Raw genomic sequence first — 18,389 nt, 5'->3', positions numbered from 1 at the left:
AGGACAAAGTAAAGGGGGGATTGAACCCTCAACCTTGGGGGAAAACCCACGCTATCAACTGAGCCACAGCAACACCATTGTAATGATGTATGGATGGATGATGGATGGATGGATGGATGGATGGATGGATGGATTGATTGATGATGGATGGATGGATTATGTTGCCATTCATCCATTAATGCTCCTTTTAAAAAGTTATATTGGTGTATCTGTTTTAATTTGACAAAGATTTTGAGAAAAAAAAAACTAAACTCATTTTCAGATGTGCTGGGTCATTTTTTATTGAGTTCGTTTATATTTGTTGTTGTTTTCAATAATTTCATTTATTTACTACATGTCTGAAATGAACCACAGAAGCATTTGTGTTGGGAAAGAAATGCGAGGAAAAAAGAAAAGATGGGGTTCAGTTACAATAAGGGGCAAGAGAAAGAACACTGTTATTTGGAAAAATAAACACATTAACCCCAACTTAAGTATCTTCATTGCAAATCACATTAATCTAGCATGACTTATTATGCATAATGCATAACTAGTATATTCAGAATTTATAATCACTTCATGAAATACCATAAAATACCACATGAATCTTTTAACCATTTGTGTAGGTTAGATATTTATGATTTTTCTGCACTTTCCATCAACACATTAGCAGCACTATGTCGGTTGCACTTCTCCTCTTTCATGAAATGTCTGCCCTGTCAGTGACCTCCCAGTGCGAACGAGCTCCCACCCTGACCTGAGTATCATAAGGCCTTTAAAGCACATTTATTTATTCAGTGAGGTATTCAGGGATGCTCTTTGTAAAAAAAGTATTTCTTCATTTATTAAGTCTCCCAGAGTTTAGCTACTGCTGAGTCAGGGTGAGGGGTCACCCCGCCTGCTGCGAAACTTTAACAATTTTTTTTCTGCGGGATTCAGCGGAGAGCTTTAGAGCAGCTCGAGGGGTCAATGTGCTTCCTCATGCGGGCTTTTCTGCTTTGACATCAATATAATTTTGTTAAAATCGCTAGAGAGTCGCCTCACTGCATGAAACAAAACGGGGAAAAAAACGAATGTGAATATAGTGTGAGGATATAGAAATACCTCTGCACAGATCAACTCCACACACTGAAAATACTCTTTTCACCGTGGTCAATGCATTGAAGGCTTTTTCCCCCCTCTTTCAGGATAACTCTGCTTCCAAATGGAACGTTAAAGATTGCTAATGTGACCAGACGAGACGCAGCAAGCTACACTTGCGTCGCTAAGAATCAGTTTGGGACAGCAAGCACAACCGGCAGGCTGCTCATCACCGGTGAGTCCTGCTCTTCTCCACTGAAATCTCATTTTACATGGTTGGCACATCACTCTGTTTTTGTTCTCATTTTGCATTTTGCACTACTTTGTTGGAATTGTGGAGCCATTCATCCATCACACTTACTAGTATATATGCAATACTGTATGTTATCTGTATATCTCATATAACATAAAAAAAACATTAAAAAATCTCTTAATGTGGATGGTAGGTCTTTTGTAAAACTATGCACACACGCCTATTGTCTCATATAGTAGCCATAGCAACCTGCGATTCAATTTCAATTCAGTTTTATTTACAGTATAAAGCAGCAATTACAGCATCACCCTCGCGTGGCATTTTTACAGAGATCAGGGCACTCCCACGCAAACAAGCATAGGTGGTGGTGGAAAGCAAAAACTGCCTTTTTACCAGGAAGAAACAAGCATAATCAGGCTCGTAGGTGGAAACTTTCTGCTGAACCAGATTCAGACGTGGCAGGAAATAGTAAGAGAGGAAAGCGTAGGACCGCGATGAAAAAACAAGCCAGCAACAGCAAGTTAGTTCACTTGCTGCAGACTTGATGAGGGCAGGAGGCCCAGATCACAAACCTCCAGCAGGAAAGTACAGACAGCAGAGAGGAAAGAAGAAAGTATAGAGAATTAGTGAAATGCAATGGTCATATGTGAATGTATGGGGAGAAAAGAGAAAAGCTCAGTGGATTCAAGAGAACCTTGAGCAATCTAAACCTACAGCAGCTAGAAAATGGTCTGAACTGAAAAGCCCTAACTGTCGGCTTGATCAAATTGGGATTTGAGTAGATTTTCTTGAATATAAGTGTTTAGGTGACAACATGTGTTTTGAAAGATGAGTGTATAATCTTCAGAGTCAAAATGTCAGACAAGAATGCCGAGTGCATCCTTTGTATAATTATGAGGGATACAGTAATCTTTTTATTTCTGAAAAGTTGATATGTTATCGTCTAAACCAGCGGTGTCAAACATATGGCCCGTGGGCCAAAACTGTAAATATTTGAAAGAAAACAAATTGTAAAAAATATAATAATTCTGGGTGAGTTTTGTAAAAACATGCACAATGCTACAGCTGTAGGAGAAGTTTTTTGTTTTTTTTTCCCCACAGTATTTTGCAACACATTACAATTGGCTTCATGTTGAGATTGTAGTCATTTTCAGTAGTAGTTGTTTGGTTTTGTGAAAATACAGACATTTTCATCACGTATTCTCTCCACCAAAACAAAGAAAAACTTTTACATTTTAAATTTAAAGGTCATTATGGCGCTATTATATCGGTCCCAGCACTAAAATATGTTTGACACATTGCTTGGTAGTTTGGCCAGATTGGACCCTCTTGCAGGCCAGTTTTGACCCACAGGCCTTATATCTGATACCTCTCCCAGCATTTTGTGCAACATGGAAATCATCTCTCCATCTCTTTTGTGAATACGCTTCAGCGTATGTGTGTGTGCGCTAAATATCACGTTGGCACTTTTTGTGCACAGACCTTTAGTGGATCAGACTTGTGAGTAAGCTTGAGCGCTTCATGTAAACATGTAATTGATTGTTTCAAGGAAAATTCTCATTTCTCTTCCTTACCATATCATGAATAGCCAAGCTCATTTTAAAAAATGATGGTGGCTGCTGTACGATCTGCACGGTAGCAAGTCAGTATAGCAAGAAGCAAACATTATCCTTGATTTTTGTTAAAGGTCATTATTTATGAGCGTGGTGACATAACACGTCCATGTAGTCTCCGGGTTTAATCTGTTGTGTGTGTAGCCACCTAACTTATTTTTCTCATTAGCCTCCATTCTTCTCATACACTGACAGCTGAACCATTTAATGTCATGGAATTTAATTACTGTGACCTTTCCTCGACATACTCCGAGGCCTCCAATCCACCAGTGGGAATGTGTTCCCATCTCTGTATAATCCTGTTTCAAACGTTTCCTTCCAAATTGATCTGGCAACATAAAGTGCGAGTCGGAGACAACATTAAAATGTTAGTAATGGTCAAGCATGGAATTTAAGTGCTTATTAAAAATGCAGAAATCCACATCCGGGCATGATTACGCCGTGAGATGGGGTCACGGTGGGTGTTGGAGGTTGCGGGTGGTGGGGATATTAACATGCACTGTTATCTGTTTGTCTGGCCAGAGCCCACCAGAATCACCATGAGGCCCACTAACATGGAGATTATTGTTGGCGAGAGCATCGTGCTGCCTTGCCAGATCGCCTGCGATCCCGCTCTGGATGTCTCTTTCTCGTGGGCATTCAATGGCCAGCTCATCGATTTCCAGCGAGACGGCGATCACTTCGAAAGAGTGGGTGGGGTGAGTCACTCCGAGCATTAAACTCAGAGACTTTCCAGCTATTCCGAGATTAATTGGGACATACTGTGTGATGTGCAAGGGTATGCTCCACTGCCTGGCTGAGGGCCTCTCAGGCACCAATAATACCCGAGCAGAGCGATTCATGCCAAGGCTTGTCCATCGGAAAGTTTCCCCGTGGTGAGTGGTGAATGGATAGTCAGAGAGATGGAGACATCTGTTAGGAGTCACTTACATTGAGTCATTGGCACGCTCTAAAAACCCTCCATGAACAGTGATATCAGGCCAATAATCAGGATCTTCACCTTCTGAATTGCTGCTGTGAGCTGCCATGTGCTACACCTCTAAAAATATACCGGTGAAATGCCACTGCAGCGGCGCAGAGGATCCTCATTAATGAAGTCTTTATACTTTTCATCCCTTCAACTTCTAATTCCCGTACCTCAAGGGAGAACATTTCCTTATCATCCCCCTGTGCCATAATTGAATTTGCATACCTGTTTATGAATCTCGGGCGCCGAAATAATTAAGTAATGAGCTGGCTGGCATTCACCAAGGGCAGGCTTGCTACAAGCAAATGTTCATTTGAAATCCTTATGCCTTGAAATAATAATAAGTGATGGCTTTTTGTTGAGTATTTGTTACCTTTCAAGAAGGGCAAAGGTAATTGTTCAAGCACTTGTCACTTTAGAAATCATCAAACATTTGCTTTTTCTTTTTGTTTTTTTTTTCTTCCACTCATCATCCAAGGTTAGTAATCTGATTTCTGCCAGTTCACATGTGAAAGGCTGACGTCACATCCGAACACCCTCACATCATTGTGGTCATGCCAAACTCGTGTCTCCCTCAATACGAGGAGCAATTACTAATGACATTGAACTGTGCACGGGAATTTAATGAGATCTAGTTTTCACAGAATCTGTTTCCCCTGTCCAGAGAGATTACCAACCCCCTGCTCAACAGCTTCTGATGAATTAATTAACATAATCAAAGCAAATCTGCCTCATCACTTCCTGCTTGCCAAGGCTGGGGTGGGCCTCGCGTCCCATCGGGAGCTCTAAGGTTGGCCAGGTGGCGTCTGACATCGAAAAGCAAAATCAGAGGTTTTTAAAACTGTCAGGCGAAGAAAGGGAGATGGGGAAGAGAACAAAAAAAAGGGAAAAAAAGAGGCAGTTGCTTCATCCCGCATAGAGGTGCCATCCGGCTCAGCTCCGCTTTGTCAGGTGCCGAGGAGAAGGCGGGGATCTGCGGGCGTTCGTGCCCACAGATATGGCAGAGCAGAGCTGTGATCAGCAGCCGCTGGGAGTGATGAAATCTACTGTGACTGCAGCGGGTTTTGCCTGCCTCTACCCCCTCAGGTGACTGCTTTCCAAAGCAGCATACTTCCTTTCACAGGTTGACATGTTCAGTGACAGGCCACTTCAAGAGAAACCTCTCATCAACAGTCAAAATATAAAAAAAACACACAGCAACATTGTCTGGATTGTAAATGACTTTTTGCCCTGGTGTACACATTTCTTCAACAGATAAGACTCTTGACATTACCATGAAAAGACCATCCACAATCTATACAGCAAAAAGGTTACTCTATTTTTTCTTCTTTTCTTACACTGTGCAATAACAGGTTCCCTGAATTACACACCATTCAAGATGGAGCTAATAATATGTTGGTGACAGACCCAGTTGGGTTGACAGAGTTGTGCGTTAAAAAAAACCCATTCCATGCACATTTCTGGGCTCGTCTTTGTGCTTGGATAATTGTAAAGCACTGTACCGCATTTCCATGCAACCTATCATTGGTAGCGAAACTCAAAATTAGCAGTGCAGTTTGAGAAATCCACTTTAGATTGATGACTGAAGAGTTTGCCACCTTTCACCCACAGATTGTCCATTTGTGTTCGTGACAACTTTTTTTTTCACCCGACAACAAGTATTGTCTTCTCTGTCAAAGACTCATGTAGCTTGTTTCTCTGTTAAGTGCCATTGTTAAAAAAATATAGACTGCATGTAGATACGTCAAAACGTATTATCCATCGAATTTGTGGGCGTTTTAGTCAGAGGCTGGACCACAGTAGATTGAAATGTGATTGAACAAAACCACGTTCTCTTGTCAAAAATGTATTCAATAAAAAACACATATTTGTTGGACACTAAAAAGCAGAAATTGCTCCTTGTGGAAGATTTTACTATCAGGGTTTTACAGGGTTTTTGTTGTACCGGCCATTTCAAATGATACCATATTTCTTTGGCGTTCAAATTTGACCATTCTGTATCCCTGTATTGCTTTTATTTTTAAAACATTTCCTGGTGGATTTAACAGTATGTTTTGGATCGTTGTCCTGTTGAAAGATCCACTTTAGATTAAACTTTATCTTTCTGACTGAAAACTTCATGCTATCCTCTTTAATATGATTAATGACTGGTAACCGACAACCACAACTTTTCCAATCTTCATACTTCAAGCTTCATTCTTTGCTGTATGTGGTCTGTAATCTACCTTGTTATCTTACATTTTTTTGTGTAGAGCACATTATCACAATGACAGCACTTTGTATGTTCATTGTCAAACTGTTGATTCACATTAGATTGCATTGCTTTTTTTGAAGAAGGATTCTTCATCAGACTCATAGGTGTCCACAACATTTCCGGGAAGGACCTTAGAAAGTTTTTTTAGATGTTGTCATAATGATACCTTACAAGGTAAATAATTGGCACTTTCAAATAATGAGCTAGAGGGTGACTTTATTGACAGATGATTCAAAACCAGCAGGAAAAAAACATTACAAAGTGTACCATGTACAAACACAATGAAGGCCAAAGTCAGCAAGACACAAGTGGACATAGTTGGTAGTTATAGTCCACATCAGTTAAAAATGAAAGTCCATACATCTGAAAGGAGACCCAACTTCATGTATGAACCAAAACAAACAAATGTTTGTAATAAAACAACATAGGCAGAGGCAACACAAGTAAATTTGGTTACAATGATGGCCCTGAAAACAAACAATACTTCACCAGCAATCGGCAGAGCAGAACGGCAAAAACTCAACAGGTTTGCATTTTCATGTCAGTAAAGTTTTGCAATTACACCAATTCTTTTTTTCTAATTATATCTGTTTCCATGGAAATGGCAGAAATACTGAAAACAATGTAATTAGTGTGCCAGGCCACAATTGGCACTGTTGGTTGTTTTTGTAATGAAACCACACACGGATGCACACTTAGAACAGTACGCTATAAACAATAACAATGGGAGTGCATGGATATTTGCATGCACAGACAAAAAAAGTTGGATTAATATTTTGGGTGAGTCAACCATAAAACCACCAAGTCCCAGGGCAATCTTGACAGGGAGTCATTCTGGAGGGTGCCATTGTTGTTTTTGTCTATCCATTCATGCAGAAGAATTATTTACTATGGTCGTAGTGCACATGCATAGTAGCAGCATTTGAGAAAAGTTGTGTTTTCCAATGTGTTCATGGAGTCAGCACTTTTGAAAAGTTGCATATTCCCCTGTTTCAACAGAGACGGAGCACTTTGGAAAAGTTCCACCCTGGAATTCTTTTTCAAAAAGTTTCAAAAAGTACATAGATGAGAAGCAGTAATAAACATTGATGTGTCCATTCGTTCATTTATTTTCCATTCCTTACCTATATAGACTGAAAAACTTTGTCACATGTACACACTGTACAGCCAATGCCTATAATAACCTATTAATCTACTTTTAGAGTGTCTGGCTATTTTGTGACCTTAGATGGGCTTTTTAAAGTTCTATATGCAAGGCAAGCATGACATCTTTAACAGAAATGTTCGGGTAGACCAAAGAATTATGTGCTTGGATTTATAGTCTTGTAATAAATTGATTTGTTAAAAGGTATTTCCTATATGCAGCGAGAACTGATAAATGCCTTTACACAAATCAGGAGGGATCAAATTCCCTGTGTTGTTTTGGTCCCCGATGGCCTCCACATGCAGTTTGTGTAAAATAATATTTGCTCTGTATGCTGAGAGTTATGCTCATATCTTGCTTGAGCTTATGTAATGAGAGAATAATTAGGTATTGCCTTGCCAATTAGCTCGACTGTGTTTGTTTTGCGTGTCCTGCGTGTAGCCAGTTGTTATGCGTGAGGGGGACGGGGAGGAGGGCGGATGGTCGGGTTGTGCCTGAAGGACAGCCAATAGCGTTATTTGTACAGAGTACATCTGCCATGCTCGTTGTTGGTGTGTAAATAGATGCAAAAAAAAATGGGGGGGAAAAAAACATTGGCCTGGAGATGCTGTTATAAATGTTAAAGCACACCAGACCCAGAAAAGCAGCTGAGTGATGAAACAACAGCACATCTCTTATTCAGCCTTGTTTATTTCCATCTCCTCCAGAGTATTTCGGGCGATTTGATGATACGCAACATCCAGCTGAACCATGGTGGGAAGTACGTCTGTGTTATTGACACCGATGTGGAGAGCCTGTCCACCTCTGCCATTTTGGTAGTCAAAGGTAAGAGAACCAATTGATTTCAACAGCTTGTTTGTGTATGCCTAGCGTATGAATAGCCTGCTGCAAAATAATGTTGCATCAAAGCATTGGTGGTGAAAGGAGTTTGACGGAAAGGTGCGAAAAATCCCAGAGGCTTCCTGCAAAGATACATTACAGAGAAAACGGGGGGAGGGGGGGATTCCGGCTGCATCAGGCAGAATCAGCTTCTGTTTACATATTCACTGAAAAGTCAAATAAAAATTGGTTCACACTCTCTTGCTGACTGTCGTGTGTGACTTTGTGGCTGAGGTGTATCTGGCTCAGTTTTTCACATTGGTATTCATGCCCTTAACAAACTGTAATAGCTGTCCCAGGTGCTTTGAGAAGGCAATGTTTATCACAGAAAATGACTATAATTGGCTCATTTACACATCTGCAAAATATCATGGAAGGCATTTGAATAATGGAGCAGCAAGAGCAAACATGGTAAAGCCGGAGTGTGTGACAAAAGCACACGTTTTTCCCTTCTTCTCCTCCTCCCTGTGCTGCAGCTTCCATTTCCATTTCTAATAAATGATCCCTTCCAGTTCATCTTCCCACTTCCTGTGATCCCGTCTTCACTCAGCATTTAGTGGCTCTGCTCATCAAATACACACCCACACATCAAGGACGCGGCCCTGTAATTAAAGGGAGTGGAATGGCCTTGATGTGTAACAAGGTGTAGAGGCCTTTACGAGTTTGATGAGCGGCGCTTTGACAAAGAGGGCAAACACCTCAGGTTCACCCTTCCTTGACGTCTGATTGACGCAGGTCCGCCGGGTCCTCCGGACAAGGTGGCGGTGGAGGAGATCACCGACAGTACGGCCCAGCTCTCCTGGACTCCTGGGAGGGACAACGGCAGCCCGATCACCGGCTACATCATCCAGGCTCGGACTCCCTTCACCGTGGGCTGGCAGGCAGTAGACTCAGGTATCCAGAAACACTCCCTGGTGTGGGTTTTTATTTATTTAGCATTGGATTTGAGTTCAGGTGAATGGGAGTGCAATTTTTCATTAAAGATCTAATTTCCACTCCGCAGTGCCGGAGGTAGTCAACGGTAACATGCTGACAGCCACCGTGGTGGGTCTGAACGCCTGGGTGGAGTACGAGTTCAGGGTGGTGGCCCGCAACGCCGTGGGCCTCGGAGAGCCGAGCCCCGCCTCCGCCAAGACCAGGACGGAGGATGCCAGTGAGTGTGACTCAACACTTTAGACAGATCTGCTGTTGTTTTCAAAGAAACATCTTCCTGGAAATATACAACATGCCTCGCTGTGACATCTTGGCTTGGTTTGTAACCCCACAACCATGGATAATCAATTCGCAAAATGTGTTTGTTTCAATTTCTGGTGGTTTCCTGGCATACAGTCAATCGTTGGCTCATGCAATGGCCGAGCAATGATTTCCTTTAAGCTTTCTTTGAGGTTTTTTTTACTTCCAATTGAATAATATTCAGCTAAAAATGGAAATGTCTTTAAGCTGTGGTGAAAGTATGGGCACGATGTGACATGGTTTTGCTGCAGTTGTATAATGCAATTTTTCAATACAGAAAACACAAGTTATTTGAGCTAATTCAGAGATTTGTGTTTACATCCTTTCCAATATATTGTGAGGATAGAAAATGTTTTCTAAAGCCACATCTATGAAGTACTTCATTCTTTAATTAAGGCTTATTTTGCCTAACGTTGGATACCAATATGGATATGCAATCGGCCTTGTGTCAGTACTTTTCATTTCATATGCTTTTCTGTCCATCTCTTGGAAGCTTACATGTATGGAGCAGTACCACTAGTAACCTTGAGGGGCAGTGTTTAGACTAAAACTGTCGAAAAAGTGGCAGGAGTGTTGAAGTCTGGCTGCGTTCTCTCTATACAAGGTATTGGATGTGTGCAAACATAAAGGCTGAGATGTCTACACTGCTTCAAGCATACATATCCGTTTTCATCCGTACGTAGAGGATAACTGATGCTTTCGACTCCGAAACTTTGTCATGTTTTGTAATTCCTTGGGTTTTTTTGAGTGTGTCCAAAACAAAGTGACATACCCTTAAAAACTGTCATGAAAAAAGAGCTTTCTGCAGTTATCTTAATACCTACTACTAGTTTAGTAGTACTCAAAACAAAGCTCTTGGTCTTGAATCAGTCTCTGCCCCTCAAAGGCTTGGTCTTGATTTAGTCTTGGGATGCTCTGATTTTAGTCTTGACTCAGTCTCATACATTTAATACCTCGGTCTTGCCTTGGTCTTAGGATGCCCTGGTCTCACTCTCACATGGTCTCAGGTTAGGTGTTCTTGACTGTAACACTACCTTCTCGTACTACAGTATAATTTTTTAATTCTACTCTTTTTTTAAAAGATATCCAGCAGTAGATTAGATTGAGGATTAGCTGAGATTAGCTGCTTCTTTGGTGATCACGTTACACTAGTTAGTTTCACAAACTCTTATCAGATAAAACAGGGGTCGGCAACCTTCAACACTGAGCCGTTTGGATCCGTTTCCCACTGAACAGAACACACTGGGACCTGCAAAACAATCTTTATATAAAAATGAAGATAACACTGCAGACTTTAACCCCGAGGCTACCTAAAAATACTAAGGATTGGCTGATCGAAAATAAACTGAATAAACAGAACTGCATCTTTAGAAGTCCCTAAACATATATACACATATATAAATTCATGCCAATGAGGACCATCACCTCCCCGCACGGCAGCTAAGAGTCATAACCACTGGACTGCAGTGGCTGCACAGGTGAAGTCGCTTCCTACGAAGATTATATCATCGCGTCACTCAGTTCAATCATTCCGATAAAGGTTTTGGCCCCGATTAATTTTCCCCTTTACAAAAAACACCACATAAATGAGGAGGAGGAGAACGAGAAGTGGCGGTGGCGGCGGCTCCTTTCCACCCAGGAGCTTCTGACCCACAAGGAATAGACCAGCACCTCTCCATGTTACAAGTTGACCATCATTCCCCTGCTGGTCGACAGCCTGCCACTTCAATATTATTTAATCTGCGCATATATGCAGGAGTTCTGGGATTTTAGAACCAGGAGAGTGAGGGGTGTGACTTTCAATGTCATCAGTTCATGTGCAGATCCTGATTATTGAATGTTCAGTGAATGGTAGCCACCGTTTGCGGTAGTGAGTTGAATAAGTCAGGGACCTTCATCGGCGTCGTTCGTCCACACGTCTGCTGATTGGTTGTGACGATTGCCACTCTCGACAAGCAGCAATATCTCATCTGCCATAAACCTTCCCGTTATTGTTTTCAGATGCCACTTTGCACACACTGGTTGTTTTGCTGACTCTGTTTATTGAAATAACAGCACGCTCCACAGTAGTCCTGTGACTAGTGTTGAGTAATGATGTTACATATCTGCGACATGACGTGGCGATCACAACTCCTCCTACATTTCAACCTTAGTCTCTGTGGTGGGACACAGCGTTGGGTCTGGGTGCGCTTTGCCTTACCATCCTTGCCCACTCTGGCTGTATTGGGACCGAGGCTCAAAGAACTGCAGCAAAGGGACAAACGAGCCGGAGGTTCTCAAATAACCTACTGTCACCCGGTTATGTTAATGAATGTAATTGAACTGACAGATTCTCTCCTTTCATGAATTTCAGATGTAACATTTTAATAATCCAAAGCCAGACAACATTTGAAAATATCATGGCTTAAAACAACAACAGAAATAGCATCAAATCTAAAAAGAGATGTTCAACCCAGGGCTGAATACATGAATAAAACATCCCCCCCCTCAAAGGGACGGCTGACCCTCTTTTCAACTGCCAGGAATGGTCAACTTGACCACTGACAAAATCACTAACAGGAATGAATCAATCAATGTCTGTGTCTTCTTAAATTTGATCATTTATGTGTATTTTACAAACAAACTAGGTAATTTAAAAGAAGGCCCATCAAAGACCTTTCGTAAAACTGTCCAATTGCAAAGTTTTTTGACTTGAGAACTTTGCGAAAATTGCAAAAGTTTGGATAAAAATAGCAATCATACCTTCTCACAGAGGTTCATCATTGTATTGAGAGCTATATGCATCACAAGATGCACCATACAAACAGAAATTAAATTTACTAATCCAATGTATTGACCAAAAAGCATAGTGCTGGCACATTTAGCTGAGAAGTAGCAGCTCCAATTCTCCATTTGTGTGTCTACACTCGACCATTTAGGTGTTAAGAGTACATTACTGGAGTTGAAAGTGCTCAAAGCTGCAGGTGGGACTCTTACTCTCAAAGTATCCCCGCAACTCGTCTGCACGCTTTTCCATCTAGGTTTTAGCCAAAATCGTTCTGTGAGATGGATGGTTACAAGAAAAGAAAAAGTGGAGCAGAAATGGAGAGCGTATGAAAGGCTCTCGCTGCAGATGGGGCTAAATGCCGCACAACAGTAAAGGGACCAGGTCAGTCAGAGGCACAGTGACACACGTTCACATTGCTCCAGTGTATTTTCAGCATGAAATGAGGCTTCTTGCGGGTTTTTTCAGATGCACAGCCAGACAGCGGCTCGAAAATAGTGAATGTAACAAGTGAACCATCATGAGAGAAGAGACAAACACATATTTTCAAAACACAGACTGTGCAGCCTACAAGACAAAACCGTTAACATTAACGGTACACATAGGTGACGGTGCGAGATCATTGATGTTTTCTGTACCAGTACTGTGATGTGGACATTAATGTTTTTGTTATGAGTCCAACAGGTTCTGTTCATTTTGCTTTGTCATCAAAAAGATGATCAATTCAGTATACATATCAAGTGAAAATGGAAAACTTTCATTGCGTTTTTGGGTGTCCGTTTACACAACAGTGCTCGGGGACACTGAAAACGCAACTTTCTGTAAATAGCTCTCACAGTGGAACTTTTCGAAAACACCGACTGTCTGCATAGAAACTGGAGAAAATGGTACTTATTGAAAATAGTCTGACTCTGTCTCCATGGAAACAGAGGAAAACACAGGTTTTATGAAATGCTGCTAATGTGCATGCGCACCACAGCCATAGTAACTAGTTTCTCTGCACATGCACATGAGAAAATTAATAATAACAATGGCAGCCTCCAAAGTGTCATGACTCCCAGTCCATATCCAGTCCATTGATTTATCAGTGTAATAACAATTGGTCACTGTAATAACAATGCAACTTAGTTGTCTGTCTGAATGTCAGTGTACTCACCATTGTTAATGTTTATAGCATATTGTTCTCTGCGCATGTGTGTGGTTTCATTTATAAGACAACCAACAGCACCAGCTGCCATAGCCTGCCATTTCTGTGTAAACAGACATCATTTTCACTTAAAAAGTTGTAGCGTAAACTTTGCTTTGTGTCCAATGTTTTTCATTGTATGAAGAGATTTAATGGCTCACCTGGCCGGTGTTTCAAGAAAAGAAACAAAGCACTAAAGACTTTCATTTTTGATGATTGATCAAAAGATCAATTATTCACTTCAGAAGATCTGAACAAATTTATGTCGTTTCTTGAGGCTCACAAACTTAGACTTTCTTTTTTTTTTGTCCTTCCGACTTAATTGCAATCGATTGCTGAAAGTTAACAAAATCCCAAGCTTCATCCAAAAGCGTCGTCGCTGCTCAGAGCTTGGATGCTTTTTTTGAATATTTTATTGACTCATTTTTAATGCAAATGTCGAAAGTAATGCCTGACCTTGTTCCATATGCACTTAAGCTCCACTTTATTGTTACAGCAGATTTGCTTGAGTTTCAGTTAACACAGAAAGTAGGTAGAAATCCTGTGAAAATGAAAGTAGATTGTAATTTACATGGTTGTAAATTGTGTGAAAAAGTGCCCTGTTGTGGTGATTTAAATATTTGACAATAGATTTATGCATTTCTTTCCTCTTTAACAGGAAACTGAAAGACCCCATTAAACATTGCCCGGTATTTTCATACCACTAATAAAATCTCTTCACAGAAGAGGGTGCATGCACCACATTCCATCTACATTTTCAGCCGCCGATGGCTCTTAATATGAGTTATACACCTCTGCTAGTTTCAGACAATTACTGAACGTGAATCTGCCATTGGTGCAGGATAAAAACACTCATTGCAATTTCGATTGGATGTAGAATTAGGTTGTGGAGGAGGTGTTATCAGTCCAGGGTATATGTGGGTATACCTGATATATTCACTCTTTATCTGAACTAGTACAATAATTTTTGTATTTTTTTTTTTTTTTTACATAATTGATTAATTTTTTGGAAGAAAAAAACAACTGGTAAGTTTATGTGTAAGTCGGGATTAATTACATTAAAAAGACCCAAAAAATTACAATGTATAGGTTTGGAAAATCTAGTAAGGACATGGGCTTTTTGAATGTGAACATCTTGTCTGCAGCATACAGGGAGACTCGATGGCAAAGCGTTGAGCGAAAAAGAAATAGTCTGACTATTGAGAGAGTTACGTAGAATATTGTCTTTATTGAAGAATGGGCAACATTAGAGCTGAATGCATCATTTGTGTCTTAAAAAAAACCCTGAAAGTTTGACACTGTGCAAGCTGAAGCAGCGCCAGTCCACCAAACACCATGAGATGCTGTGTAAACCCAAAGAGTTTATCCTCAGAGAAAAGTAACTCATCATTGCAAATTCATTCAGTATTAATTCACATGCAGCGTGTTGTGAAGAATTGTTCACACAATTGTTACCTATGTTAACAATAGTAAACATTTGTGTTCCTCATGAAAAAAAGAGCCATTGCTATAGGTGACCATATAAGGAAATATTTGCTGGGCTAACATCGTCTCTGGAAAATCTGGTTTGAGCCAGGCTTTCAGCTCAGAAAGTCTAAACATGTGGTTCACCTCACAATGTAATGACGTTTGCAATGACGTCCTCATGTGCTTTATGGTAAACAAGGCAACGGCAAAAAAAATCACAGGAAAGCATCATAGATCCTCTTTAATAAATTGAAATAATAAGAGAAAAGTGAGCGAGCCTTGACAATAATCGTATGGCAGAAAAGTGTGATCTCACCATTCAACCCCGACCGACCAAACACTCACGGACATCAGACATCAGCACCACTCACTAAAGCCAGGCTCCACTTACCAAAGGATACTATAAAGACACGCTTGAGTGCTCCCTCCACCTACACTGTCATTTTTGCCGGCATGCCGCGGTGCACAAGCGGCCGTTTGGGAATAGACACGGAGTGGGCCGAGTCAAATGTCATTTGCACAATATTACACGTCTTGGCTTGCCACATATGCATGGTGGCATTTTGGCAATATCTGTAATTCTCTTGAAATGTTTGTGTTTGCGTGGAGTGAGGGATTTGCAGGGGGTGTGGAAGAGGAGGCGGTGTCTGCAGCAGGCGGCCTTGTCATAAGGCGACGGGCACAGTGGAGGCTTTCGTTTGAGCTTTGTAAACTGTGTTCTAATTACTCCCCTCTGGGCTTTACCCCTCAGTTCCCGATACGGCTCCCACTGATGTTGGAGGTGGAGGCGGCACAAAGTCTGAATTAGTGATAACATGGGAGGTAAGTCATCTGTCACATTTTACTGTTCTCTCCATCGCCGAGTAATGGTTTTGCTTAATTGTGCAGAATTGAATGGGAGCAATTTTATGACCCACATTAGAGGGAGACACCTCTCATCTGGCTCAGCCTCTGGAGTGCCATTTCTCCCTGCAACTTAAAAAGTAGCTACAGATGGAGAGAACTTCCTCTGTGGAGTTTTTCAGTTTCGTCCCAATTACTTAGAGTAAAAAGATAAAGAGGGAAGCGTGGAAAGCAAAGAGGACACTGAGGAGTCGGGATGCACTGAAATTGGGTATTGGGTCTGAGTACTGGTGAAAACACCAGCAATGTCAGCAGCAGGTGGACAAGAAAGCACAAGTGGTTAGCGGTTTGGAGATTCTTTGATATGATCGAAAATGACAATAAATGATCACAATCAAAATGTCAAGTGAAAGTGAACAGTAGTTTGCAGCAACTTAATCAACTCAGCCAATTGGACGAGCAGAGTTATCCATCAGTGTAACTGCTCAATGGATCCAGGATTTCACGCCGAGCAGTGTGACATGCTTTAGCTACATGCTAAAGGGTTTCGGGGTTCACACACCAGGGATGCTACATGCTAAACATGACTAGCGTATGACTGATACACTCACCCAACAGCGAGTTGGAGCATGTGCACAGCACACAGCAAGCTTGTGTTCTTGATTTTCCGTGATATAAGTTTTTGGAATATTGTCAACGGATGATCCATAATAAATGAATAAACATCTTTTGCCAGATGCTGGTGAGGTGCAAACTAACTTTGCTGATGCTCGCTGTATTTCGACTCCTTTCCTCTACTGGACCACTTTTTATCAATAGCACCCCTACATCTCCAATATGCTCCCTCCAACCTTTGGTAAAAGCTGTGTTGGAGTCAATACAGCAGCTTGGACTATGCTCTACTCTAGTAACACTGCCTGTTCTTATAGTCTCTTCAATTTCTCTTGCCCTGCCTGTCCCTTGCCTCTTCCCAATTGTATTCACTTTGGTGTAGTGCTACATTCTTACAGTCGGAGGCTTCTCCTGATCAAATTTGACAGTCTGGTACACAGGAGGGCTGGTGACGCTCACAGTAACACACACTAAAAGAACAATGATTTGGCTGGAAAAGAAGACAATGTTGACCAACAGGTGCTATATTGGCTAACTTACCAATTTCGTCTTGTTTCTTTCAAAGTTTTAACAATAAATTGATGAGAATCAAATACTATATGATCATAAAGACACGCTAAACATTGAGATAGGTGCTGCTGTTATGTTGTGTTATCGCTTTGCTTTAGTAATGAATCTTTTTCTACCATTCAGTGTACATGATTAATATTTTCAACCATAAAAAATAGTAGAGAAAATATCACGAGGGGGAAATTTTGCTTTGCACATACAACTGGTGGAGTAACTATGAATAATTATACATTTATGTATATAGGTTTTGTTTCCATGAAATTCATTAGATGGTAGAACAATGACGCACACTAGTATGTGAGTGATCTTTTGAAGAAATCCAGTGAGTTTTGAAATGCAGATAGTAAAATGTATGTAATTCTGATCACTTTTTAAACATACTCAATTAGTAGCTTAAAGGTACTTAGTATCCCATTAAAGCCATAAATATAATTTTGTAGTATAATTGATCTTAAAATGTATGCATCCCATTTTTTAATTAGTATCCATTAAAACATATAGGGCATTATTTATTAATATCACTCATAGAGTGGACACAATTTCATACTCATGTAAATAGATTACACTTTGGGTTTTCATGTGTTTACCACAGAGATGTCAAACATAAGGCTCATGGGCCAAAACTGACCCACAAGCTGCTCCAATCTTGCTCCAAACCACCAACAAAATGGTAAAACTATAAAAGAAAACATAGATTTTTTTTTAAACAATGCTCTGAAGATGAGTGGACACAACGGACTACTGAGAGTGAGTGTTGGTGCCATCAAATACATCGACCTTGTTGCGATCAAACGAGCCTCAAAGTCATGCTGTTGGGGTAAGTTTGTAAAAACTCCTATAATGCAATGGCTAAAGGAGAACTCATTTGAACAGCTCACTATATTTTGCACCAGAAGGTTTCTTTAAAATTGGCTTCATGTTGAGATTGCAGTAATTTGGGGTAGTAATCGTTTGGTTTTGCGGAAATGTTCTTCACATATACTCTGCGCAAAGATTGTTGAGTTTAAATTCAAAGTTTATTATAGCACTATTTTACTGATTCAGCACACTCACAATGAAACCGGGCTGTATGTGGCCCCTCAACTAAAATATGTTTAACAGCCCTGCCTCAGCATGGCTTTAAACTCTCGTGCAAACAGGAGTAGTGAAATTAGCGTTTTTGTATGCATGCTTACATGAGAAAAATTTGCAATAGGAGCGATTCAGAAAGAATGGGAAACCCAAGGAGTAGAAGACCCAGGAAAAGTCTAAAGAAAAGTCTTGTAGAATAAGCTGAGAAAATTGACCCTCACCACAATAACAGTAGCAGATTTTTTGCTGAATCTTTGTGCTTAATCTGTCAGCATAAAGTGCTCACAGTATTTTATGACATGCATCTTTGATGTTCCATATTAATGAGGACAGTTGCTCTAAATGTACTGAATGTGAGTTATTCTATACATTCAGACACGTTCCTTAGTGCGTCTAGTTATTAGACAGATTCTACAATTTGCACCTGTTTTAATAACCCTATTAGATCAGGCCTTAAGTTGCAAATCTTTCTGA

The 18,389-nt window shown here is 40.7% G+C and overlaps 1 protein-coding gene across 1 annotated transcript in view; it reads left to right on the top strand.

Annotated features, from left to right (window-relative positions):
• The window catches only part of cntn3b (contactin 3b), a gene marked incomplete at both ends in the record, with an annotated part of 71,374 nt that overhangs the window by 46,027 nt on the left and 6,958 nt on the right, over nt 1-18,389 (top strand). Inside the window, 6 exons of the mRNA XM_080495259.1 lie at nt 1,167-1,294; nt 3,448-3,623; nt 7,998-8,115; nt 8,905-9,063; nt 9,173-9,322; nt 15,571-15,641. Coding sequence (XP_080351385.1) covers nt 1,167-1,294; nt 3,448-3,623; nt 7,998-8,115; nt 8,905-9,063; nt 9,173-9,322; nt 15,571-15,641 — 802 coding nt within the window. The remainder of the gene's footprint in view (nt 1-1,166; nt 1,295-3,447; nt 3,624-7,997; nt 8,116-8,904; nt 9,064-9,172; nt 9,323-15,570; nt 15,642-18,389) is intronic.

This window comes from Blennius ocellaris (assembly GCF_963422515.1).
Source record: "Blennius ocellaris genome assembly, chromosome: 4".
Lineage (NCBI taxonomy): Eukaryota > Metazoa > Chordata > Actinopteri > Blenniiformes > Blenniidae > Blennius > Blennius ocellaris.
The sequence above is the reverse complement of the archived record's forward strand: the minus strand, read 5'-3'. Positions and strand labels throughout refer to the sequence as shown.